Source organism: Hyperolius riggenbachi, chromosome 3 (genome assembly GCF_040937935.1).
Source record: "Hyperolius riggenbachi isolate aHypRig1 chromosome 3, aHypRig1.pri, whole genome shotgun sequence".
Taxonomy (NCBI): domain Eukaryota; kingdom Metazoa; phylum Chordata; class Amphibia; order Anura; family Hyperoliidae; genus Hyperolius; species Hyperolius riggenbachi.
In genome coordinates, this window is record NC_090648.1 from 48,122,560 (window position 1) to 48,150,042 (window position 27,483).

General features: G+C 45.9%; 1 protein-coding gene across 1 annotated transcript in view; it reads right to left on the reverse strand.

Annotated features, from left to right (window-relative positions):
- The window catches only part of LOC137562089 (mucin-2-like), an 84,455-nt gene extending 76,120 nt beyond the window's left edge, over window positions 1-8,335 (reverse strand). The window contains exon 1 of the mRNA XM_068273426.1: window positions 7,768-8,335. Coding sequence (XP_068129527.1) covers window positions 7,768-8,335 — 568 coding nt within the window. The remainder of the gene's footprint in view (window positions 1-7,767) is intronic.
- Window positions 8,336-27,483: the final 19,148 nt, after the last annotated feature.

The following is a 27,483-nucleotide window of genomic DNA, read 5'->3' on the forward strand; positions in this document are numbered from 1 at the left end:
GAAGATTTTAATATATAATAAAAAGCAGCTGGAATAAAATGCAATGGCAGCTTTCAGGGCAAGATAAACTACACTTTGGAAATGTGAAATTTGTAGACAGACAATATTACGTGTGCACAAAAGCAAATATGGTAACTGTATGAATAATAAAAAAATTGAAAACACATTTATATTGAATGTTATGTCTGAGTTTCAGACCACTTTAAATATTATGTATTAAAATGTAAGTATTTTGCTAAACACATTGATTCAACAGGAGTAGGAGTTCTCTTAGACTTGAGGGGGGAGAGACCGAAGGCTGGTAGAAGGGTGCTGGACTTGAAGCATATTATGTAACTAGCTGGAAGCCCGGCGTTGCCCGGGTATGTATTTGGCTAGTGTTGGCTCTGCCCACTTTTTCTAACCCTAACACACAATTACTTAATGACCAAGTATGTGAGCTTTGCGGTCTTTGGCATCAATAATTTGCAATGAAATAAAATTAATCTGATTGGATGTGGCTCCACCCCTTTTCTGAATTTGAACCCCAATCACCCAATGGCCAACTGTACCAGGTACAGGTGATTAACAGTGCAAGAATGACAGCAATTAAATATTCCCCTTAAAAATCAATAGGTGGATTTTGATTGGCTTTTAAAGGCTCCACCCACTTTTCTGAATATTAATCCCAGTCACCCAGTGACTAACTGTGCAAAGTTTGAGAACCCTACCATTAACCGTGTAAGAATGGCTGCTGTTTACATTTGCACAATGAAATTTGTATTTTTCTCCACCCACTTATTTCCTAACATTGTTCAGGTATGTATTTGGCTGGTGTTGGCTCCACCTACTATTACTAACCCTAACACACAATTACTCAATAACCAAGTTTGTGAGCTTTGCTGTCTTTGGCAGGGGCGTAGCAATAGGGGTTGCAGAGGTAGCGACCGCATCGGGGCCCTTGGGCCAGAGGGGCCCCGAAGGACCCTGCCTCAACTACAGAATTAGCTCTCTTTTGATCCTGTGCTCATAATTATTACTTTTATAGATACTTTGAATAGTGGTAATCATTAACAGCCTGTTCCCCATCCCCTTCTTGCACCTCTGAGACTGTCGTTGCCCTTGGCAGGTTTTGGTGCGTCGTATCAATTGTTATGTATAGAGTGCTTGGGGGGGCCCCATTGTAAAACGTGCATCAGGGCCCACAGCTCCTTAGCTATGCCACTGGTCTTTGGCATCAATAATTTGAATTGAGATTAAACAAATCTGATTGGCTGTTTGTGGCTCCGCCCTTTTGTCTGAATGTAAACCCCAGTCACCCAATGACCTACTGTACCGGGTTTAAGGCTTGTGCCATTAACAGTGCAAGAATGGTAGCAATTACATATCCCCCTTGAAAATCAATAGGTGAATTCTGATTGGCTTTTGTAGGCTCCACCCACTTCTCTGAATATTAATCCCAGTTACCCAGTGACCAATTGTGTTGAGAACCCTACCATTAAAAGTGTAAGAATTGCTGCAGTTTACATTTTCTCAGTGAAATTTGCATTTGTCTCCGCCTACTGATGACCCGGCATTGCTCGATTATGTATTTTGCAGGTGCTGGCTGCTCCCACTTTTCCTAACCCTAACACACAATTAATTAATTACTCATCGACCAAGTTTGTGAGCTTTGCGATCTTTTGCATCAATAACCTGCATTAAAATGAAACAAATCATATTGGCTGTGTGTGGCTCCACCCCCATTGTATAAATGTAAACCCCTGTCACCCAATGATCAACTGTACCAGGTTTGAGGCTTGTGCCATTAACAGTGCAAGAATGGCAGCAATGAAATATTCCCCTGAAAAATCAATAGGTAATTTTTGATTGCCTTTTGTAGGCTCCACCCACTTTTCTGAATATTAACCCCAGTCACCTAGTAACCAACAGTGCAAAGTTTGAGAACCCTACCATTAACAGTGTAAGAATGGCTGCTGTTTACATTTTTGCAGTAAAATTTGTATTTGTCTCTGCCTACTTATGACCCGGCATTGCCCGCTTATGTATTTGGCTGGTGTTGGCTGTGCCCACTTTTCTAACCCTAACACACAATTAATAAATTACTAAGTTTGTGAGCTTTGCGGTGTTTGGCATCACTAATTTGCATTGGAATGAAACAAATCTAATTGGCTGTTTGTCGCTCCACCCCCTTTCTGAAATTGAACCCTAGTCACCCAATGATCAACTGTACCAGGTTTGAGGCTTGTGCCATTAACAGTGCAAGAATGGCAGCAATGTAAATATTCCCCTTGAAAATCAATAGGTTAATTTTGATTGGCTTTTATAGACTCCACCCACTTTCCTGAATATTAATCCCAGTCACCCAACAACCAACTGTGCAAAGTTTGAGAACCCTACCATTAACAGTGTAAGAATGGCTGCAGTTTACATTTTCCAGTGACATTTGTATTTGTCTCCGCCCCCCCTTTTTGGTTATGGGAATAAAAAGTTCCCTATACTTTATTCCAGGTAATGTACTATGTGTGTGCCAAATTTCATTCAAATCCGTTCAGCCATTTTTGCGTGATCGAGTAACAAACATCCAAACATCCAAACATCTGAACTTTCCCATTTATTATATTAGTAGGATATAAGTATCAGATGTACTGTAGATAAGGTAGGTCAGGGAATAGGGTTAGGAGCCATTTAGCCTCTTTATTTTGTTAGGGCTGGAAGCTTAGAATGGTGGCAGGAAGGAGCTTATTCTATGGTGTGTGTGTGTGTGTGTGGGGGGGGGGGGTTAGTTTGCCCATCTGGAAGAGGGGGTGTCAAGGACCATCAGCAAGTGTTACATTTTAAGAGAAAGGTTATGTCAGACATCAGAAAAGAATTCATTTTTGGGAAAAGGAAGGGGGGTCACTGTTCAAGATTATGTGTCAGGAGTGTGTTTGTTTTTTTGTGTGTGTTTTTTTTTTTTTTTACAGGATCCAGCAGTCAGAAGCTTTGTTTGGTGAAGTCTTCTCCATGTCCATCGGAGTACCTCAAACAATGCCTGCCGAGCTGAGCTGGGGAGATTCCCATTACTGCTTGAGATACAGAAGAGAGTGTTGTCCTTCTGGGCCCACCTACAGAGCAGCAGCCCCGACTCACCCCACTACAAAGCCATGCTGCACAATGAAGACCAAGAAAAGCCGTGTGCACTGAAAGTCGTGGTCAGCTCTATACTCCCTCCAACCCCCGACCCACAGGTCATAACAAGACTCCAGATAAAACACACCACAGCTAAGAGCAAAGAAGACTATGTGGAAAAATGGAGGAGTGAAATAAAACAGTCACAAAAGCTAGCCATATACCAGTCTCTACAAAGAGAATATAAAATGGCCCCATACCTGGAAAAGCTGCAAAACTCTCAAGAGAGGAAAATCCTGAGTGTCTACAGATTGAGTGCTCACAACCTCGAAATAGAGTCTGGGAGACACAGACAGACGTACAAACCCAGGGAGGAGAGACTATGCCAACACTGTGAGCAGAAGACCCTTGAGGATGAAAGCCACTTCCTGCTGCACTGCCCCAAATATTCTGCAACCAGGGACACTTACATTAAGAAATTGTTGGAACTATTCCCAGACTTTCTTACATTAGAAGATGAGAGAAAAACATATATCCTACTGGGAGAAGAGGAATCCACAGTGACAATCGCTGCACACTATGTCACAGCATGCCACAGACTGAGAGGAGCATAACGGAGCTGTAAACCTAAAAAATGCCCACAGACTGCTTAGCCATTGTCCCCATACCCCACCCCCTCCCATGTCCCCCCTTTTTCCCCTTGCTTTGGCAATACCTGTAATTAATCTTGGTCATGCCAGTAAAGCTATCTTTGATTTGATTTGATTTGATTTGTAAATGTATTTAAGGCACTGGGAAAGTTAAGCACAGGGTGAAAGAAGGTGAGCTGTGGCCACCTCTCCTCACCACCCACCAGCTCCTCCATGAGCATCTATGGGCATAAGGCGCTATTGATCCCGTGGTCTCCTTGCTCTCCAACAAAATCCTCCTCAGGTTCTGAACGTCACCTCCTTCCCCCCCTTTTGTGCACAATGTTGCATATGCTTATGTTCAATGGTACCTAGATTCACATCCCTGCATGCCCGGTGGTGTGCACCATAGCTCACCTGGCTGAGTACCTGAACCTGACCATAAATAGGTATTTAGTGTTTAATTCCTATGACCAGCGCCAGTGCTGGCAATTCTGGTCAGCATAATGTGTGTGCATCTTTACTTTGGTTCCTCTCCACTCTTCGTGCCTGACTCTTGGATACTTATTTCTCTGCTGTGCCTGCCATGACCATTTAAACAATTAATTGTTTTCCTACAATTTTTGTTTGCAATACAACCATCTTTTCTGTATTTGGATAGGACTACCATATTTCTTCTTCTCTTGGGTTTTTCCAATCCTCAGTTGATTTCCACTGTGAGATTACCCATCTACTCTATAAGCAGTGGAGTGCAGCAAAGTAGTCCATCACTTACTATGAGTGGTAGACCATCATCCTTTGCATGTCACTAAATTCACAATGTACACTCCTTCCTTCTGTTTTTTGCCACTATCTTGAACCAAAAGAGTATTAACATCATGACTAGCTTTCACAAAAAAGCCCATGGACTTATTTTTAGTTGGTGTTTCTAAAGAGTTTCTAAACATTCTACAGAAAGAAGCTTGTTTAGATATCATGGGAAGGAGTAAAAGCTGGGAAGTTCATCTAGGAGTAAAGAGTGCACAGCTTGAATTTATTCAAACAAACACTGTAGGGGCATCAGGGAAACAACTGGCCTTGAGGACACAGCTTACATTAAGTACTTTGATATAGAGATGGCTCGAACATCCAATTTTAGGTTCGCAAACTCGAACACGAACTTCCGCAGAAGTTCGGTTCCGCGCAAACTTTGCGAACCGCAATAGACTTCAATGGGGAGGCGAACTTTGAAAACTACATACATTTATGCTAGCCACAAAAGTGATGGAATAGATGTTTCATGGGGTCTAACACCTGGAGTTTTGCATGGCGGAGGGGAATACAACACTTTCATATAGCCGGCGGTCATTGCTTTATTGTGATATGCAAGGTAACGATCACAAAGGGGAATTGACACATGTACATGCCTTTTGTTTTGTTGTTGCAGCCACAGTGCAGCCAGAAAAATTAGGCAGGCATGTACGCGCACCAAAAAATTATTATAGCAGCCGCTGCTAGCAGCGGCCTTAAACAATTCAGAAATCCACCTGGAGTCCTGGATCCTGTTGGTGGTGGCAGAGAAGGCACTCAAGCAGCCTGCAGGCAGAGATGCTGTGTGGGGACTGGGGACCGACTTAGTCTTGGGGCAGGAAGTCACATGGCGTGTAGGCAGAGATGCTGTGTGTGGGGACTGACTTAGTCTTCGGGCAGGCCTGACTGTGCTATGCAGACCACGTGGTCAGATGAACCCTTGACCCAACGCTGTGTGCCAGAGATGACACTACTTGCCTTTCAACATCACGGTACAGTTTGGGTATCACCTTTTTGAGAAATAATTGCAGCCTGGTATCTTCCACTGCAGGATGTGGCTTTGCTTTTGTGTGCTGCTTTTCCTTAGGTGGTCATCCCATTGCAGTTTGTGCTTTGTCATCATGTGCCTTCGTAAGGAAATTGTCCCTACGCCTTGGTCTTTCCATGGCTCAATTTTTGGTGGCAGAGAGTACAGATGGCATTGCTCTCATCTGAGGCAGACACACAAAAAAATGTCCACACCGCTGAGCCCTGGGATGATGGCAATTTGGTGGTGGAGGCCAACTGAGTGCTAAGTGGGGTGCCAGAATCAGAGCAGGAGGAGGAAGATACGGCATGTCACGCTTCCATGCGGAAGCTGAGGAAGATGAGGTGTTCTGTGTTAAATAGTCAACTTGTAGTACGTCCTGACAATCTTGGGGATTGATGGCACGTGCCTTCTGAACACTGTACTTTGGTCCAGGGCCACACGAAATCATGACAAAATGACCTCGAACAGACCTGCCGGGTGGCCTGCCTCTGCCCCTGCCTCTGCCTGTTTTGTCCATATTGGGGGGATGAAGTGAAAGATATGCAGTGACTTGACTAATACAATGTGCAGTCACACACGTGCAGTGAACAGGTATGCAGTGACTAGTATTACAAATGTGCAGCAGTCACACACACTGATACCGTGAACAGGTAGGCAGTGACTGCTATATAATATAACACTGCGTGCTGTCATGCAGGTGCACTGAACAGGTATGCAGTGACTGATATCAATACAATGTGCAGCTGCCTGTCACACACACACAGGTACTGTGCACAGGAATGCAGTGACTAGTATTACATATGTGCAGCTGTCACACACACAGGTACTGTGAACAGGTATGCAGTGACTAGTATTACAAATGTGCAGCTGTCACACACACAGGTACTGTGAACAGGTATGCAGTGACTAGTATTACAAATGTGCAGCTGTCACACACACACAGGTACTGTGAACAGGTATGCAGTGACTAGTCTTACAAATGTGCAGCTGTCACACATACAGGTACAGTGAACAGGTAATGCAGTGACTAGTATTACAAATGTGCAGCTGTCACACACACATTTACCGTGAACAGGTAGGCATGACTAGTATTACAAATGTGCAGCAGTCACACACACTGGTACCGTGAACAAGTATGCGGTGACTGCTATATAATATAACACTGTGTGCTGTCACGCAGGTGCACTAAACAGGTATGCAGTGACTGATATCAATACAATGTGCAGCTGACTGTCACACACACAGGTACCATGAACAGGTATGGACGGTCGGACTGGTAATACAAATGTGCAGCTGTCACACATGTGCAGGGAAAAGGTAGTCACTGAATGTGCTGGAACTTTCACAGTATAGGAATTAGCAAGGGCCAGCGGCGACTGACTGACAGGACTGTATATGCAAGTGTCAGTGGGCCACAAAAAAAAAAAAAATAAACAGATCGCAAGAACAACATTAGCCTTCAAAAGAGCTGTTGTGGGGTGCTTTTTAGCAATAAGTATCAGCAAGGAGGAAGCTAACAAGCCTAACTTTAGCCTAACTAAGCTTTCCCTATTTCTCTGCAGCAAACTCTGCCTTCTCTAATTACTGCAGCCACACCGAGTGAGGAAAATGGCCAACGCAGCTGCCTTATATAAGGGGGGGGGGGGGGAAGCTCCAGGAAGGAGTGTAGCCTGGTTGGCTACCATGTGTCTGCTGACTGTGATGTAGAGGGTCAAAGCTGAGCCTAATGATGTAGTATAGGGACGGGTCGAACTCGGCATAAAATTTGCGTTTCTATGCGAACGTAAACAAGTGATGTTCGCGCGAATACGTTTGCGGTCGAACCGTTCGGGCCATCTCTACTTTGATATTATCATACATCTAGTATGCAACAATTTAGTGAACAAAGGTACAATGTATTCCCCTCTGCATATAAGTAGTTCAGATTGCTCACTGCACTACCTGGATGAGCTCTGTAGACATTTTAATAATAGAAATTGATTTTTTTTTAAATACCAATCATTCAGAAGGCAAGACATTTTATATACAGTATTTGCCATGCATACATTTGACTGTTTGCCTGTTCATTTCTAACATATGTTTTCTTTACTTTTACAACTAGATTTCTAAATTAAACTATATAAACTGACTTTTTCTAAACGAATTAAAAAAGATGTATACCTCTAATAAATAAATATACACATTTATTATTTAGTCCCACCTTCCCATACATGTGGATTAGCTCCATACCAGTTATAGAGGTGATAAAAGTTGTTGCTGCATCAGTTGTTATTATAGGTGTTGTGTCCATTGTTGTTGAATCTGTTGTTTCATCTGATGTTGCATCTGTAGTTCCCTCTGATATTGCATCTGTAGTTCCCTCTGATGTTGCATCTGTAATTCCCTCTGATGTTGCATCTGAAGCACCACCTGATGTCGCATCTGTAGTTCCATCTGATGTCGCATCTGTAGTTCCATCTGATGTCGCATCTGTTGTTCCATCTGATGTCGCATCTATAGTTCCATCTGATGTCACATCTGTTGTTCCATCTGATGTCACATCTGTAGTTCCATCTGATGTTGCATCTGTAGTTCCATCTGATGTTGCATCTGTAGTTCCATCTGATGTTGCATCTGTAGTTCCATCTGATGTTGCATCTGTAGTTCCATCTGATGTTGCATCTGTAGTTCCATCTGATGTTGCATCTGTAGTTCCATCTGATGTTGCATCTGTAGTTCCATCTGATGTTGCATCTGTAGTTCCATATGATGTTTGAACTTTTAGAAAACATGGTAAAAAAAATATCATTAACACCATGTTCAGACAAAGATTAAAAACAAACAAAAAAAAACCCCACAAAACACAAATATGTAAAGTATCAGTGCTTTCAGGAAGAGTGATTAAGATGTGGAATGCATTGCCACAGGAAGTAGTTATGGCAAACTCTATACCTGCATTTAAAGGGGGCTTAGATGCTTTCCTTGCGTTGAATGACATCCATGGCTACAATTACTAGGTAATGCCTAATGATGTTGATCCAGGGATTTTATCTGATTGCCATCTGGAGTCCGGAAGGAATTTTTCCCTTTAGGGGCTAATTGGACCATGCCTTGTAAGGGTTTTTTCGCCTTCCTCTGGATCAACAGGGATATGTGAGGGAGCAGGCTGGAGTTGTACTTTGTACTGGTTGAACTCGATGGACGTATGTCTTTTTTCAACCAAAATAACTATGTAACTATGTAACTAAAGACAAGTATATGAGATCTGATTTTTAGAGTTTTAGGATTGTCCATGCAATTGAGACAAAGCGGGGAGACTTCTCCCTGCCTGTCTTATATACAGTGCAACATTGTGTTGAGTGGTGGCTGGTAAGGCATTTGATATTGGGGTCACTTTATGTGTGACTCCAAATTTGTAATTTATAGTATTAAATGTCCATGTGGACTACTGTATATTAGAAAGACAGTTTAGAGGGTGAAGGACAGGATCGCTTCTACGATCAGGAATGGGAGGAGGGATCAGGCAGTGCCTACCCATTTTTTGGCATAAAATATTGTGTTGCACAGTTGTGCTTCCAGGTCCTGCAGCATGTTGCTACCCCTAGATGTGGCAGGGATCAAAACACACTTCTGCTAAAAGCTGAGGCCAAATGGACTAAACATTTAGATTTGTTGCATCTATGCAGTGGTGCTCAAATACCCCTTTTTAAAATTTGAGTTTGGTCGAATTCGAATAGTAAATTATTCGAGGTCAGTCGAATATTCGAGTCGAATAATTTTTACTATTCGATTCGACCTCGGACTTTGAGCTCACTATTCGAGTCGGTATTCAAGCTCATTATTCGAGCTGACTATTCGAATTGGCCTTAAATAGCTTCCAACACTTGTTTTGAAGGTGAATGATGCAAGAAACATCTTTTTTTCCAAGTAACAACAGCAAGTGATTATGTGGGGATGTTCCTTTAAAAAAAAAAAGGTGGAAAGAGAAGTTGTGTCCAGAATTTTGTTCAGTACTGTATATACTTCTTCTTCTTCTTCTTCTTCTTCTTTATCTTCTATATCTTCTTCTTCTTCTTCTATATCTTCTTCTATATCTTCTTCTTCTATATCTTCTTCTATATATTCTTCTTCTATATTGTCTTCTTCTTCTTCATCTTCTTCATCATCATCTTCATCTTCTTCTTCTTCTTCATCTTCTTCTTCTTCATCTTCTTCTTCATCTTCTTCATCTTCTTCATCTTCTTCTTCTTCTTCTTCATCTTCTTCATCTTCTTCATCTTCTTCATCTTCTTCATCTTCTTCTTCTTCATCTTCATCTTCTTCTTCTTCTTCTTCTTCTTCATCATCTTCTCCATCTTCTTCTTCTTCATCTTCTTCATCTTCTTCTTCTTGATCTTCTTCATCTTCTTCTTCTTCATCTTCTTCTTCTTCTTCTTCATCATCTTCTTCATCTTCTTCATCTTCTTCTTCTTCATCTTCTTCATCTTCTTCATCTTCTTCTTCTTCATCTTCTTCATCTTCTTCATCTTCTTCATCTTTCTCTTCTTCTTCTTCTTCTTCTTCTTCTTCTTCTTCTTCTTCTTCTTCTTCTTCTTCTTCTTCTTCTTCTTCTTCTTCTTCTTCTTCTTCTTCTTCTTCTTCTTCTTCTTCTTCTCCTTCTTCTTCTTCTCCTTCTTTTTCTATATCGTCTTCTTCTTCTTCACTTATTTCTCTTTTCAATTTTTTTTTAAAGAAATGCAGCTATTTTTGAGCGTAACAAATAGCTGGTGGCGCACGCATGTTGGAAGCGCCATTGTATGTGCTCCCTGGCAGTGGAAACACACAGACAGCAGGAGGTAAATTCAGCAGCAGGAGGAGGAGGATGAGTGTGTGGCAGCAGGCAGTCAATGAGGCAGACAGCGTGACATAATAGCCCTGGTACCTAGCGGTGATACCAGGGCTGTAAATAAACACAGCAGGCAGGAGGTCCCAGACAGCGGTCGTGCAGCCCACATCGTGTCCAATACACAACTGGGACAACACAGTGTTCAACCCGGGCACCTCAGAAAAACTAAACCTTTTTTTTTATGGTTTTTTGGTTTTGTTTGTAAAACAAATTACACAGATATATAGCCTTTTTTTTTTGACGTAATAGCTGGTGGCAGAGTGGCAGCAGAATGTAATTCTGTGTACCCTGGCAGTGGGAAACACAGACCGACAGCAGCAGCAGCAGGAGGAATGGAGGAGTAATGTGAGCAGCTATTGTTTGACGTAATAGCTGGTGGCAGAGTGGCAGCAGAAGGTAATTCTGTGTACCCTGGCAGTGGGAAGCACAGACAGACAGCAGCATCAGCAGGAGGAATGGAGGAGTAGTGTGAGTGTGGCAGCAGGTAGGCAGCGTGACATAATAGCCCTGGTACCTAGCGGTGATACCAGGGCTGTAAATAAACACAACAGGAGGTCCCAGACAGCGGTCGTGCAGCCCACATCGTGTCCAATACACAACTGGGACAACACAGTTTTCAACCCGGGCACCTCAGAAAAATGAAACCTTTTTTTTATGGTTTTTTGGTTTTGTTTGTAAAACAAATTACACAGATATATAGCTATTGTTTGACGTAATAGCTGGTGGCAGAGTGGCAGCAGAAGGTAAATCTGTGTACCCTGGCAGTGGGAAACACAGACCGACAGCAGCAGCAGCAGGAGGAATGGAGGAGTAATGTGAGCAGCTATTGTTTGACGTAATAGCTGGTGGCAGAGTGGCAGCAGAATGTAATTCTGTGTACCCTGGCAGTGGGAAACACAGACAGAAAGCAGCAGCAGCAGGAGGAATGGAGGAGTAATGTGAACAGCTATTGTTTGACGTAATAGCTGGTGGCAGAGTGGCAGCAGAATGTAATTCTGTGTACCCTGGCAGTGGGAAACACAGACCGACAGCAGCAGCAGCAGGAGGAATGGAGGAGTAATGTGAGCAGCTATTGTTTGACGTAATAGCTGGTGGCAGAGTGGCAGCAGAATGTAATTCTGTGTACCCTGGCAGTGGGAAACACAGACAGACAGCAGCAGCAGCAGCAGCAGGAATGGAGGAGTAGTGTGAGTGTGGCAGCAGGCAGGCAGCGTGACATAATAGCCCTGGTACCTAGCGGGTGATACCAGGGCTGTAAATAAACACAACAGGAGGTCCCAGGCAGCGGTCGTGCAGCCCACATCGTGTCCAATACACAACTGGGACAACACAGTTTTCAACCCGGGCACCTCTGAAAAATTAAACCTTTTTTTTTTTAATGGTTTTTTGGTTTTGTTTGTAAAACAAATTACACAGATATATAGCTATTTTTTGACGTAATAGCTGGTGGCAGAGTGGCAGCAGAATGTAATTCTGTGTACCCTGGCAGTGGGAAACACAGACAGACAGCAGCAGCAGCAGGAGGAATGGAGGAGTAGTGTGAGTGTGGCAGCAGGCAGGCAGCGTGACACAATAGCCCTGGTACCTAGCGGTGATACCAGGGCGTAAATAAACACAACAGGAGGTCCCAGACAGCGGTCGTGCAGCCCACATTGTGTCCAATACACAACTGGGACAACACAGTTTTCAACCCGGGCACCTCAGAAAAATTAAACTTTTTTTTTTTTTAATGGTTTTGTAGTTTTGGTTTTACAACCAATTACACAGATATAGCTATTTTTTGACGTAATAGCTGGTGGCAGAGTGGCAGCAGAAGGTAAATCTGTGTACCCTGACAGTGGGAAACACAGACAGACAGCAGAAGGGCAGTACACAGCAGCCCACTGTAGGTGTAAAATGTGTGGCTGTAGGCGACGTAATAGTCAAAGTGAACCAGGCTGGCTTAGTGAGCAGGAGCCAGGAGGTGGTAAAGGGTGGTAAGGCACATTAACGATGGTTCTTCAGTTCATGTCCCCCTCTCGCCAACAACAGGGGCCAGGAACTCGCCTTCCACCCACGCCTGGTTCATCTTGAGAAACGTCAGTCTGTCCACAGACTTGTGAGACAGACGTGAGCGTTTCTCGGTGACCACGCCACCAGCTGCACTGAAGCAGCGCTCGGACAGCACGCTGGAAGGGGGACAGGACAGCACTTCCAGGGCGTACTGCGCCAGCTCGCTCCAGATCTCCAGGCGCTTGACCCAATACTCCATGGGATCAACAGGGGCATCGCTGTCAAGCCCGCTGTAGGACCCCATGTAGTCAGCCACCATGCGGGTCAGGCGCTGGCTGTGACCGGAGGAGGATGCTGCTGCATGCACCTCCTCTCTAGTCACTGCTGCCGGAGCCTCTACAGTCCTGCAGAGCTCGTGGCTGAGAGACAGCAGGTCTGTGGGGCGCTTGCTGCTGGATGCAGGCACCTGCTGCTGCCTCTGTGCTGGCTGGACAGTGGGGGTGGAAGGCTGGGGGAAGGCTTCCTCCAAGCGCTCAACAAGGGCCTGCTGCAAGCTCCTTATTTGTTGCGCTGGGTCTCCTCCTGCAGGCGGCAGGAACTGGCTCAACTTCCCCTTGAGGCGCGGGTCCAACATCATGCTGATCCAGATGTCCTCCCTCTGCTTCATCTGGATCACCCTGGGGTCCTTGCGCAGGTACGTCAGCATGTGCGCTGCCATTGGGAAGAGGCGGGCCACGTCTGCTGGCACATCGACGGCAGTGCTGTCCTCCTCATCCTCCTCCTCTGCCGCCTCATCCTCTCTCCACCCCCGCACCAACTCAGCTGCGCTGTGCTGATCCCCCTCATCAGCAGCAAGGTCAGGGACCTCCACCAAGTCCTCCTCCTCCTCCCCCTCAGAGGTGGACTGTGCAGCTGCTTGCCGCTCCTGCTGGTCCAAAGCTGCCGCTCCCTGTTCCAGCAAAGCATCGAGGGCCCTGTTCAGCAGACAAACCAGGGGCACCCACTCGCAGACCATAGCATGGTCCCTGCTCACCATGTGTGCAGAAAGGGAGCCAGCACTAAGCACACCTGCTGCATGTGCCTCCAGTCATCATCGGGGACGATGGACGGGATGTTGCTGGTCTTGTCCTTTCTCTGAGCGGCGGAAACATTGGCCAGGGCAAGGTATTGGTTGACAGCGTGCTTCTGTTCAACCAGACGCTCCAACATCACCAGGGTGGAGATCCAGCGAGTCGGAACGTCAAGGATCAGCCGATGGCGTGGCAGCTCCAGCTCCTTTTGCACGTCTTCCAGGCTCGCACAGGCTGCAGCCGAGTGCCGGAAGTGACGCACAACGTTCCTTGCCGTTTCCAGCAGTTCGCCCATCCCCTGGTAGGTGCGCAAGAACTTCTGCACCACCAGGTTCAGCACGTGGGCAAGACAGGGGATGTGGGTCAGGTTTCCCCTGTCTATTGCGGCAACCAGATTGGCCCCATTGTCGGCCACCACCTCTCCGACTCTGAGGCCTCTGGGGGTCAGCCAAATCCTCTCCTGCTCCTGGAGTTTGGCCAACACATGGGTTGCCGTCAGCTTGGTCTTCCCAAGGCTGACCAAGTGCAGCAGCGCTTGGCAGTGGCGGGCCTTCACGCTGCTGCTGAGGCGGGGGGTTTGGCCAGGTGTGCCGGAGGATGGCAGAGGATCGGAGGAACCTGCTGCAGTTCCCCCGACCCTGCGGGGTGGCACCACCCACTGTGTTGCTGCTGCTGCTGTGCCCGCTGCTGCTCTCCCATCCTCACCCCCTTCCACCAAGCTGACCCAGTGGACAGTGAAGGACAGGTAGCGGCCCGTCCCGAAGCGGCTGCTCCAGGAGTCCATGGTGACGTGGACCCTTTCACCAACCGCGTGCTCCAGCCCTCGCTCCACATTGGCCATCACAAAGCGGTGCAGTGCAGGAATGGCCTTGCGGGCGAAGAAGTGTCTGCTGGGGAGCTGCCAGTCTGGGGCTGCGCAAGCAAGCAGCGCACGAATGTCGCTCCCCTCCTGCACGAGCGTGTACGGCAGGAGTTGGGAGCACATGGCCCGTGCCAGCAAGCCGTTCAGCTGCCGCACGCGACGGCTGCTGGGAGGCAGAGCCCTAACCACCCCCTGGAAGGACTCGCTCAAAAGGCTCTGGCGTGGCCTTTTGCTGGCACGGGAATCAGCAGACACAGCAGAGGAGGCCACTGAGGACTGGCTGCCAGAACAGGCCTCAGTGTCGGCGGCAGGAGTTGCAGAGGGGGGAGGAGCAGTGCGTTTCCGCACTCCTACTGGTGCTGCTGGAGGAGCAGGAGGGCGGGTGGCTGCTGTTGCTGCTGCTGCTGCTGAAGGCTGTGCAGTGAAGGGTGTGGTGCCACTGCCAGCACCAGATGCCTTCAGCCTCTGGAACTCCTCATGCTGGTGGAAATGTTTCGCAGCAAGGTGGTTGATGAGCGAGCTGGTGCTGAACTTTAAGGGGTCTGCACCTCTGCTCAACTTCCGCTGACAGTGGTTGCAAGTGGCGTACTTGCTGTACACTGTGGGCATGGTGAAAAAGCACCAGATTGGTGACAAAAACAACCCCCTACGGCATGGAACCGCTGCTGCCTGTCTCCCTGTGGTGGTTGGGGTGGGGGCTTGGGTGCGGCTGGTGGTGGTACTGGCAGATGCTGCTGCTGCTGCTGCTGAGCCTGAGACACCAGCAGGCTGGGGGACCTGCCTACTGCTGCCAATGCTTGCAATGATGCGCCTCCTTGCAAGGCCCACAAGCGCATCCTCCTCCTCCTCCTCAGAGCTGCTGATGACGACATCCCCTGGAGCTGGTGGCACCCAGTCTCTGTCTGTTACCGTGTCATCATCATCCTCCCCCTCCTGAAACATGTCCTGCTGGGATGATGACCCCCCAAACTCCTCTCCTGATGCATGGATGGGCTGCTTGACTGTCGCCACAGTCTTGCTGTCCAATCCCTCATCCCCCAAAGTGCCCATCAGCATCTCCTCCTCCAAATCGTCAACAACAGCAGACAATTGACTCATCATGCCTGGGGTCAAAAGAGTGCTGAGTGACAGGTCGGCGACTGATGGTGAACTGGCCTCCTCCCCAGGCCCTGCTGGGCGGCTGCTGCGAACAGGGGTGGTGGTGGTGGTGGTGAGGGTGAAGGCCTCGGATGCAGAGCTGATGGCGGGCTGCTCATCCTCCGTCATCAGTTGCACCACAGTGTCTGCATCCTTTTCCTCAATGGGACGTTTCCGACCCGGCTGGAGGAAAATCGGAGCAGGTGCTACACGCTGCTGCTGCTGTGTCTCTGCAGCGTGAGTTGCAGATGCTCCTGCTGGGCGGCGCCCAAGGCGTCCACGGCCAGTGGCTATAGGAGGAATGTTAGCCACTGACGTTGCTGCGGAACTGTGCATGGTGGCGCGGCCGCGCCCGCGGCTTGCCACAATGCTGCTCCCTCTCCTTCTGATTCCCTTGCTGCCCTTCCCCTTGCCCAGACCGCGCTGGCTGCCACTTCCAGACATCTTCGATGTTTTGGGCGTAAACACAAACGTTTTTTAAAAGGGCGGGTGAGAAGTGGGGTACTTTAATGGAGTGGGTTGGTGGGCGAGGTGACTGAGTGAGTGTCTAGTACAGTAAGTAAGTAGTAACAGAGTCAGTAAGTACAACTAGAAGTTACAATAATCAGTAGTAATAATCACAAAGAAATAGAGTTTGTGTACACAGACAGTGAGTGAGTGCACGCACACGCAGGAGCTAGCCTATGAACAGTGACTGAGTGTCCCTACTAGTACAGTAAGTAGTAACAGTAAGTACAACCAGAAATTACGATAATCAATCAGTAATCAGAAGGAAATAGAGTGTGTGTACAGTACACAGACAGTGAGTGCACGCACACGCAGGAGCTAGTAGCCTATGAACAGTGACAGTGAGTGTCCTAGTACAGTTACAGTATATAACTATTCAGAAGGAAATAGAGTGTGTGTACACTACAGTACACAGACAGTGAGTGCACGCACACGCAGAAGCTAGTAGCCTATGAACAGTGACAGTGAGTGTCCTAGTACAGTTACAGTATATAACTATTCAGAAGGAAATAGGGTGTGTGTACAGTACAGTACACAGACAGTGAGTGCACACACACGCAGGAGCTAGTAGCCTATGAACAGTGTCAGTGAGTGAATGTCCTAGTACAGTTACAGTATATAACTATTCAGAAGGAAATAGAGTGTGTGTACAGTACACAGACAGTGAGTGCACGCACACGCAGGAGCTAGCCTATGAACAGTGACAGTCAGTGAGTGTCCTAGTACAGTTACAGTATATAACTATTCAGAAGGAAATAGAGTGTGTGTACAGTACACAGACAGTGAGTGCACGCACATGCAGGAGCTAGCCTATGAACAGTGACAGTGAGTGTCCTAGTACAGTTACAGTATATAACTATTCAGAAGGAAATAGAGTGTGTGTACAGTACACAGACAGTGAGTGCACGCACACGCAGGAGCTAGTAGCCTATGAACAGTGACAGTGAGTGTCCTAGTACAGTTACAGTATATAACTATTCAGAAGGAAATAGAGTGTGTGTACACTACAGTACACAGACAGTGAGTGCACGCACACACAGGAGCTAGTAGCCTATGAACAGTGTCAGTGAGTGAGTGTCCTAGTACAGTTACAGTATATAACTATTCAGAAGGAAATAGAGTGTGTGTACAGTACACAGACAGTGAGTGCACGCACATGCAGGAGCTAGCCTATGAACAGTGACAGTGAGTGTCCTAGTACAGTTACAGTATATAACTATTCAGAAGGAAATAGAGTGTGTGTACAGTACACAGACAGTGAGTGCACGCACACGCAGGAGCTAGTAGCCTATGAACAGTGACAGTGAGTGTCCTAGTACAGTTACAGTATATAACTATTCAGAAGGAAATAGAGTGTGTGTACACTACAGTACACACACAGTGAGTGCACGCACACGCAGGAGCTAGTAGCCTATGAACAGTGTCAGTGAGTGAGTGTCCTAGTACAGTTACAGTATATAACTATTCAGAAGGAAATAGAGTGTGTGTACACTACAGTACACAGACAGTGAGTGCACGCACACGCAGGAGCTAGCCTATGAACAGGGACAGTCAGTGAGTGTCCTAGTACAGTTACAGTATATAACTATTCAGAAGGAAATAGAGTGTGTGTACAGTACACAGACAGTGAGTGCACGCACACGCAGGAGCTAGTAGCCTATGAACAGTGACAGTGAGTGTCCTAGTACAGTTACAGTATATAACTATTCAGAAGGAAATAGAGTGTGTGTACAGTAAACAGACAGTGAGTGCACGCACACGCAGGAGCTAGTAGACTATGAACAGTGACAGTGAGTGTCCTAGTACAGTTACAGTATATAACTATTCAGAAGGAAATAGAGTGTGTGTACACTACAGTACACAGACAGTGAGTGCACGCACACGCAGGAGCAAGTAGCCTATGAACAGTGACAGTGAGTGTCCTAGTACAGTTACAGTATATAACTATTCAGAAGGAAATAGAGTGTGTGTACACTACAGTACACAGACAGTGAGTGCACGCACACGCAGGAGCTAGTAGCCTATGAACAGTGTCAGTGAATGAGTGTCCTAGTACAGTTACAGTATATAACTATTCAGAAGGAAATAGAGTGTGTGTACAGTACACAGACAGTGAGTGCACGCACGTGCAGGAGCTAGCCTATGAACAGTGACAGTGAGTGTCCTAGTACAGTTACAGTATATAACTATTCAGAAGGAAATAGAGTGTGTGTACAGTACACAGACAGTGAGTGCACGCACACGCAGGAGCTAGTAGCCTATGAACAGTGACAGTGAGTGTCCTAGTACAGTTACAGTATATAACTATTCAGAAGGAAATAGAGTGTGTGTACACTACAGTACACAGACAGTGAGTGCACGCACACGCAGGAGCTAGTAGCCTATGAACAGTGTCAGTGAGTGAGTGTCCTAGTACAGTTACAGTATATAACTATTCAGAAGGAAATAGAGTGTGTGTACACTACAGTACAAAGACAGTGAGTGCACGCACACGCAGGAGCTAGCCTATGAACAGTGACAGTCAGTGAGTGTCCTAGTACAGTTACAGTATATAACTATTCAGAAGGAAATAGAGTGTGTGTACAGTACACAGACAGTGAGTGCACGCACACGCAGGAGCTAGCAGTCTATGAACAGTGACAGTGAGTGTCCTAGTACAGTTACAGTATATAACTATTCAGGAGGAAATAGAGTGTGTGTACAGTACACAGACAGTGAGTGCACGCACACGCAGGAGCTAGTAGCCTATGAACAGTGACAGTGAGTGTCCTAGTACAGTTACAGTATATAACTATTCAGAAGGAAATAGAGTGTGTGTACACTACAGTACACAGACAGTGAGTGCACGCACACGCAGGAGCTAGCCTATGAACAGGGACAGTCAGTGAGTGTCCTAGTACAGTTACAGTATATAACTATTCAGAAGGAAATAGAGTGTGTGTACAGTACACAGACAGTGAGTGCACGCACACGCAGGAGCTAGTAGCCTATGAACAGTGACAGTGAGTGTCCTAGTACAGTTACAGTATATAACTATTCAGAAGGAAATAGAGTGTGTGTACAGTACACAGACAGTGAGTGCACGCACACGCAGGAGCTAGTAGACTATGAACAGTGACAGTGAGTGTCCTAGTACAGTTACAGTATATAACTATTCAGAAGGAAATAGAGTGTGTGTACACTACAGTACACAGACAGTGAGTGCACGCACACGCAGGAGCAAGTAGCCTATGAACAGTGACAGTGAGTGTCCTAGTACAGTTACAGTATATAACTATTCAGAAGGAAATAGAGTGTGTGTACACTACAGTACACAGACAGTGAGTGCACGCACACGCAGGAGCTAGTAGCCTATGAACAGTGTCAGTGAGTGAGTGTCCTAGTACAGTTACAGTATATAACTATTCAGAAGGAAATAGAGTGTGTGTACAGTACACAGACAGTGAGTGCACGCACATGCAGGAGCTAGCCTATGAACAGTGACAGTGAGTGTCCTAGTACAGTTACAGTATATAACTATTCAGAAGGAAATAGAGTGTGTGTACAGTACACAGACAGTGAGTGCACGCACACGCAGGAGCTAGTAGCCTATGAACAGTGACAGTGAGTGTCCTAGTACAGTTACAGTATATAACTATTCAGAAGGAAATAGAGTGTGTGTACACTACAGTACACAGACAGTGAGTGCACGCACACGCAGGAGCTAGTAGCCTATGAACAGTGTCAGTGAGTGAGTGTCCTAGTACAGTTACAGTATATAACTATTCAGAAGGAAATAGAGTGTGTGTACACTACAGTACAAAGACAGTGAGTGCACGCACACGCAGGAGCTAGCCTATGAACAGTGACAGTCAGTGAGTGTCCTAGTACAGTTACAGTATATAACTATTCAGAAGGAAATAGAGTGTGTGTACAGTACACAGACAGTGAGTGCACGCACACGCAGGAGCTAGTAGCCTATGAACAGTGACAGTGAGTGTCCTAGTACAGTTACAGTATATAACTATTCAGAAGGAAATAGAGTGTGTGTACGGTACACAGACAGTGAGTGCACGCACACGCAGGAGCTAGTAGCCTATGAACAGTGACAGTGAGTGTCCTAGTACAGTTACAGTATATAACTATTCAGAAGGAAATAGAGTGTGTGTACACTACAGTACACACACAGTGAGTGCACGCACACGCAGGAGCTAGTAGCCTATGAACAGTGTCAGTGAGTGAGTGTCCTAGTACAGTTACAGTATATAACTATTCAGAAGGAAATAGAGTGTGTGTACACTACAGTACACAGACAGTGAGTGCACGCACACGCAGGAGCTAGCCTATGAACAGGGACAGTCAGTGAGTGTCCTAGTACAGTTACAGTATATAACTATTCAGAAGGAAATAGAGTGTGTGTACAGTACACAGACAGTGAGTGCACGCACACGCAGGAGCTAGTAGCCTATGAACAGTGACAGTGAGTGTCCTAGTACAGTTACAGTATATAACTATTCAGAAGGAAATAGAGTGTGTGTACAGTACACAGACAGTGAGTGCACGCACACGCAGGAGCTAGTAGCCTATGAACAGTGACTGAGTGAGTGTCCTAGTACAGTTACAGTATATAACTACAATACAAAATACAATCAATCAGTACTAAAGGACAGCAGAAATACTGGTATAGATGAGAAATAAACAGAGGACAGGAGAGAACAGCTGCCCACACAGGCAAGGCCCTGAGGCCTAAAGCTGTAAGCCTGCAGCAGCTGTCTGAGTCTCTCTCTATGTAACACAAAAGCTACTAACTAAAATACAATGTCTATCTAACTAACAACAATATAGGTGTATATAGGAGGTGTATGTGAGCAAAAACGCTAGGTAAATGACCACAATAAAGCTCTTGCTAAGCCAACGCACAAAGGAGCAAATCTCTCTCTGTGCAAAGTCGGGCAAGGACGGAGAAACGGAACATGGCGGCCGCTATTTATAGGGTAGGGGCTGGCCAGGGTCCCCCTCAGTGATTGGCCGCCGTCAGAGGGCCTGGGAGCCCTCTGATTGGCTCTAAGGACATCAATCTGGGCTATGACGCTATTCGAGCTCGGTATTCGAGCTCGAATAGCGCTGTTAGCTCGAATAGCGCGAATAGTGAATGGGCTATTCGAGTTCACTCGAATAGCCCATTCGAATACTCCAGCGAATACCAAGCTCGAATAGCTGAAAAAGAGCTCGAATATTCGAGCTACTCGAATATTCGAGCTCTGCTGAGCACCACTGCATCTATGTGAGCTGAGTTATGAATATGAAAGATGAATTAGGACCTTTAATCTACAGTAGGTTTATTTATATGTTAATTGTGATTTTACTTCTATTTAATATGTTTACTTTTTTATTCTTTCTTTTTTTTCCGGTACTGTTGGTCTTCTGGGCCAGGGAAAGGCTGGGACTTCATATTCTAGACAACGTGTGCTGTATATATGGCTGTGCCAATAATTTTCTGAAGGGATGATTTAGATCAGAGTTCCCCAACCCTGTCCTCAAGGCCCACCAACAGTACATGTTTTGCAGGAAACCAGAAACATGCACAGGTGAGGTAATTAGTGTCTCAGCAGAGCTGATTAAGTACCTCTGTGGATTTCCACAAAACATGCACTGTTGGTGGGCCTTGAGGACAGGGTTGGGGAACACTAATTTAGATGATTTAGATATTGTATATGGTATTTTATAATTCTTTAAATATTCCTGAAATTATTATTGGGTGACGGTGTTGATCCAGTCAGTCACTGACCCTTTCTCATTTCATGTTTCTTACCTGGCTATTAATATTATTTTTGATACAATAGTTTATTGGTTGTTTCCTGTCTTTGCACAGCCCAGTTCTCTACTAGGTCTACTTATAGTTTATTTTGGGTATAGTAATATTATTAATGAATTGGCTTTTGTATTAGACTGGTTTGTACACCTAAAATAGTTGTCAAAGAAAACAACAGGAGGACAGATACTTTCCTGGCAAGAATTCCACAATACAACTTTTAAGAGGTCTAGAGAACCAAAAGAATGTGAGGTAATCAGGCTGTGTAGGCCACAGCTGAATCTGGAGCTATACCTGACTTAGGCCATGCCGTTGAATCAGAGGTTGCTATTCCTGAACTTGATGAATAGTAAGATGATGTCAACTCTGTAAACATGAAAAACACAAAAATGTGCATTAATCACAGCATGATAAAATTGATAATAACCAAGCAACCTCACTAGTCCTGGTTCTGTGGAATAGGTGAGCACATCTGGAGCCAAGAACACTGCACTCGCTCCCTGAGCTTAGAGGAGATACTGTATGGTAAGTCTCCCTCCTAGGTCCATTGTACCAAACGGTACATGGAGATAGAGATGGCCCGAACTGTTCACCCGGTGAATAGTTTGCAGCGAACATGGGGTTTTCGCATTTGCATTGGCAGGCGAATACTTGGCATGTTCGATCCGCCCCCCCTATACATTACAATGGAGCCAAAAAAGAGTCAGCAGACACATGGCAGCCAATCAGCCAATTGCCACCCACCTATCAGAACGCCAGCACAGCAGACATTGTGCAGTCTGTGTTTGGCTTCTGTGCTAGACAGATCAGGGGGAGTGTGCTGCTGACAAGGAGAGCGTTAGATAGGCCTGTGTTCTGTGTCCTCAGTAGAGTTGGGCCGAACGGTTCGCCTGCGAACGGTTCCATGCGAACTTCAGTGGCTCGCGTTCGCGTCCCGCAGGCGAACTTTTGCGGAAGTTCGGTTCGCCCCATAATGCACCATGAGGGTCAACTTTGACCCTCTACATCACAGTCAGCAGGCCCAGTGTAGCCAATTAGGCTACACTAGCCCCTGGAGCCACTCCCCCCCTTATAAAAGGCAGGCAGCGGCGGCCATTACGGTCACTCGTGTGCCTGCACTGCCTGCGTTAGTGAGAGTAGGGCGAGCTGCTGCAGACTGTCTCTCATAGGGAAAGATTAGTTAGGCTTAGCTTGTTCCTGGCTGCATACCTGTTCTGTTCTGTGAACCCACCACTGCATACCTGTTCTGTGAACCCACCACTGCATACCTGTACTGTGAACCCACCACTGCATACCTGTTCTGTGAACCCACCACTGCATACCTGTACTGTGAACCCACCACTGCATACCTGTACTGTGAACCCACCACTGCATACCTGTTCTGTGAACCCACCACTGCATACCTGTTCTGTGAACCCACCACTGCATACCTGTTCTGTGAACCCACCACTGCATACCTGTACTGTGAACCCACCACTGCATACCTGTTCTGTGAACCCACCACTGCATACCTGTTCAGTGAACCTGCCACTGCATACCTGTACTGTGAACCCACCACTGCATACCTGTTCTGTGAACCCACCACTGCATACCTGTTCAGTGAACCCACCACTGCATACCTGTTCTGTGAACCCACCACTGCATACCTGTACTGTGAACCCACCACTGCATACCTGTTCTGTGAACCCACCACTGCATACCTGTTCAGTGAACCTGCCACTGCATACCTGTACTGTGAACCCACCACTGCATACCTGTTCTGTGAACCCACCACTGCATACCTGTTCAGTGAACCCACCACTGCATACCTGTTCTGTGAACCCACCACTGCATACCTGTTCAGTGAACCCGCCACTGCATACCTGTACTGTGAACCTGCCACTGCATACCTGTTCTGTGATGTTCTGTGAACCCACCACTGCATACCTGTACTGTGAACCCGCCACTGCATACCTGTTCTGTGAACCCGCCACTGCATACCTGTTCAGTGAACCTGCCACTGCATACCTGTTCTGAGAACCCACCACTGCATACATGTTCTGTGAACCCACCACTGCATACCTGTTCTGTGAACCCACCACTGCATACCTGTACTGTGAACCCACCACTGCATACCTGTTCCGTGAACCCACCACTGCATACCTGTTCAGTGAACCTGCCACTGCATACCTGTTCTGTGAACCCACCACTGCATACCTGTTCAGTGAACCCGCCACTGTATTCCTGTTCAGTGAACCTGCCACTGCCGTCACTACACAAACAGCTGTTTGCGGTGCGTTACACGGTGAGTTTGGTGTGTCAGTGTGAAGCAGAACTCTAATTACACTCCCTGATTGATGTATACACATGCAAGATGTTTTAAAGCACTTTAGGCCTGTCATTTAGCATTCAATGTGATTTCTGCCCTTACAACGCTGCTTTGCGTCAAATCCAGATTTTTCCCGGGGACTTTTGGTATGTATCCCACTCCGCCATGCCCCCCTCCAGGTGTTAGACCCCTTGAAACATCTTTTCCATCACTTTTGTGGCCAGCATAATTTTTTTTTTTTTCAAAGTTCGCATCCCCATTGAAGTCTATTGCGGTTCGCGAACTTTAACGCGAACCGAACCTTCCGCGGAAGTTCGCGAACCCGGTTCGCGAACCTAAAATCGGAGGTTCGGCCCAACTCTAGTCCTCAGTGCTGATTCTTGCTGCTACCACATTGTCCTGAACAGCTAAGCCCTTCTTAGGGCTGGTACATTGATTTTATTGCTATTGTATTGCTGTTTTGTGTCCATTGCACAAGTTAGCTGTTGGAGACAGGTCTGCTGGTCCTAGTAGTGCACCGACCAAAACCCAATAATCCTTTACTACCACTACTGCCATCTAGTATCCACTACTGTCCCTTAGTGCAGAATTAGAGTTTTTTTGGGTTACTTAACTGTCATTGAACTACCTCAGCCTGACCATAGAGACTGAAAAACCACGATTGCCTGCAATCTCGCAAATGTGTGCACAAGCACGGCGGCCACTACACACCACTTCACAAAGAATGCTGCCGAGAGGACGAACACTTATGTCCTGACACTTATGGTTTCAACTAGTAAAACAAATATGTCCTCACCAGACTTAATCGCTAAAGCTCTTTGCTGTTGTTTGGGGTGTGTTAAACAGAGATGGCCCGAACAACAGATTTTGTGTTCGCAAACCGCGAACTTCCGCAAAAGTTTGAGTTTGCGCGAACCGGGCAAACCGCCACAGACTTTAATGGGCAGGCGAATTATAAAACATACAGGGACTATTTCTGGCCACAAAAGTGATGGAAAAGTTGTTTCAAGGAGTCTAACACCTGGAGGGAGACATGGCAGAGTGGGATACATACCAAAAGTCCCGGGGAAAATTACGTATTTGCCGCAGAGTAGGGTTATAATCCCTAAAGGGCAGAAATCACATCTCATTCCTAAATTAGAGGCATAAAGTGCTTTAAAACATCTTGCGTGTGTATACGTAGATCAGGTAATGTTAGTAGTGTACTGCTTCCCACTTACAGACCAAACTCACTGTTTAACGCACCGCCGCAAACAGCCGCAAAGAGTTGTCATTAGTTGATACTCCCAGGACATAAATTATCAAACTGTGGGAACTGTGGGCTGTATCTATGCAGTGTCACCCACAAAGAAAGCTATGGTACAGTAAGATCAATCACAAATACAGTGGAAAGATATGCACTTGTATAATACAGTGTGCTGCCAGTGGCCAGTGTTGCTTGTAAGTTTTCGCCAAAGTCATTTTCGCATCAAAAATCACGTTTTCGCTTTTGCCGAATTTTCGTGAAAATTAGCTTAAATTTTCGCATTTTCGCCCAATAGCGAAATTTCAAGAGAAAGTGACATATTTTCGCCCAAATACTAAATTTCAAAAATAACTGCTATATTCGACATGTGCTTAGCATGAAAATTCGAAAATTGATAGTAATGTCTTCTCTCCCCATATTAGGTCTCCCATGATTCTTAGCTGCATAATTGACCCAGGAACCATATAGTTACATAGTTACATAGTTATTTTGGTTGAAAAAAGACATACATCCATCGAGTTCAACAAGTACAAAGTACAACTCCAGCCTGCTCCCTCACATATCCCTGTTGATCCAGAGGAAGGCGAAAAAACCCCCACAAGGCATGGTCCAATTAGCCCCTAAAGGGAAAAATTACTTCCCGACTCCAGATGGCAATCAGATAAAATCCCTGGATCAACATCATTAGGCATTACCTAGTAATTGTAGCCATGGATGTCTTTCAACGCAAGGAAAGCATTAAGACCCCTTTAAATGCAGGTATAGAGTTTGCCATAACGACTTCCTGTGGCAATGCATTCCACATCTTAATCACTCTTACTGTAAAGAACCCTTTTCTAAATAAATGTCTAAAACGTTTTTTCTCCATGGCTAAAACGTTTTTCCTCCATATAACTTCAACCAATCAGACAACAGACAGCCCCCTGAGAAGACTAGCTCTCTGACACAACAGCCTCTGTTAGGAAAAGTTAGTGGATGTGATAGGAGTAGAGAGAGGTTAGCTAGCTACCAAGAGCATAGCAATAGGGAGTGCAGAGGTAGCCACCGCATCAGGACCCTCTGGCTAGAGGGGCCCCGAGGGGCCCACCCTTAACCACAGTATTAGCTCTTTATTGGTACTATGCTGATAATATTCACTTCTACAGATGATTAGAATAGTAGTGATCATTAACACACAGTTCCCCATCCCCTTCTTGCACCTCTGACACTGTGGTTGTCCTTGATTGGTTTTGGTGTGGTGTATCAGTTGTTATGTATAGAGAGCTTGGGGGGCCCCAATGCATAACTTGCACTGGGGCACACAGCTTCTCAGCTATGCCACGGCTAGCTACTGCTCATTTATTTGCAGTCTACTGTGTGTTTGTGGTTTGAAAATCCCCACAAATACAAGCTACAGCAGGCTGGATTGTACTTGTATTCTAAAACAAAAGTATTTTTAAAAAAAGAACTGTAGTGAGAGTTATATGGAGGCTGCCATATTTATTTACATTTAAGCAGTACCAGCTGCTCGGCTGTCTTGCAGATCAATGTGGCTGCAGTAGTGTCTGAATCACACTAGAAACATGCATGCAGCTAATCTTGTCACATTTGACAATAATGTCAGAAATACCTGATCTGCTGCATGCTTGTTCTGGGTCTGTGGCTAAAAGTATTAGAGGCAGAGGATTAGCAAGATAGCCAGGCAACTGGTAGTGTTTCAAAGGAAATAAATATGACAGCCTCCATAGTCTTCTCATTACAGTTGTCCTTTAAAGGACAACTGTATTGAGAGGTATATGGAGGCTGCCATATTTATTGCCTTTTAAGCAATACCAGTTCTCTGGCTATCTTGCTAATCCTCTACCTTTAATACTTTTAGCCATAGACCCTGAACAAGCATGCAGCAAATCAGGTGTGATTTTTGTGTCAGATTTCTGACAAGATTAGCTGCATGCATGTTTCTGGTTTGATTCAAATACTACTGCAGCCAAACAGACCAGCAGGGCTGCCAAGCAACTGGTTTTGTTCTAAAAGAAATACATTTAGCAGCCTCCATTTTCCCCACTACAGTTGTCCTTCAAGCATGGTCGCTGTTTCCAAGCCTATGTTCGGATGTTTTTTTTTTTTGCTTGTCGAAACAAAAATTTTACTTATTCTGGGGAAAATTTGACAAAAAGAATATTTGCATT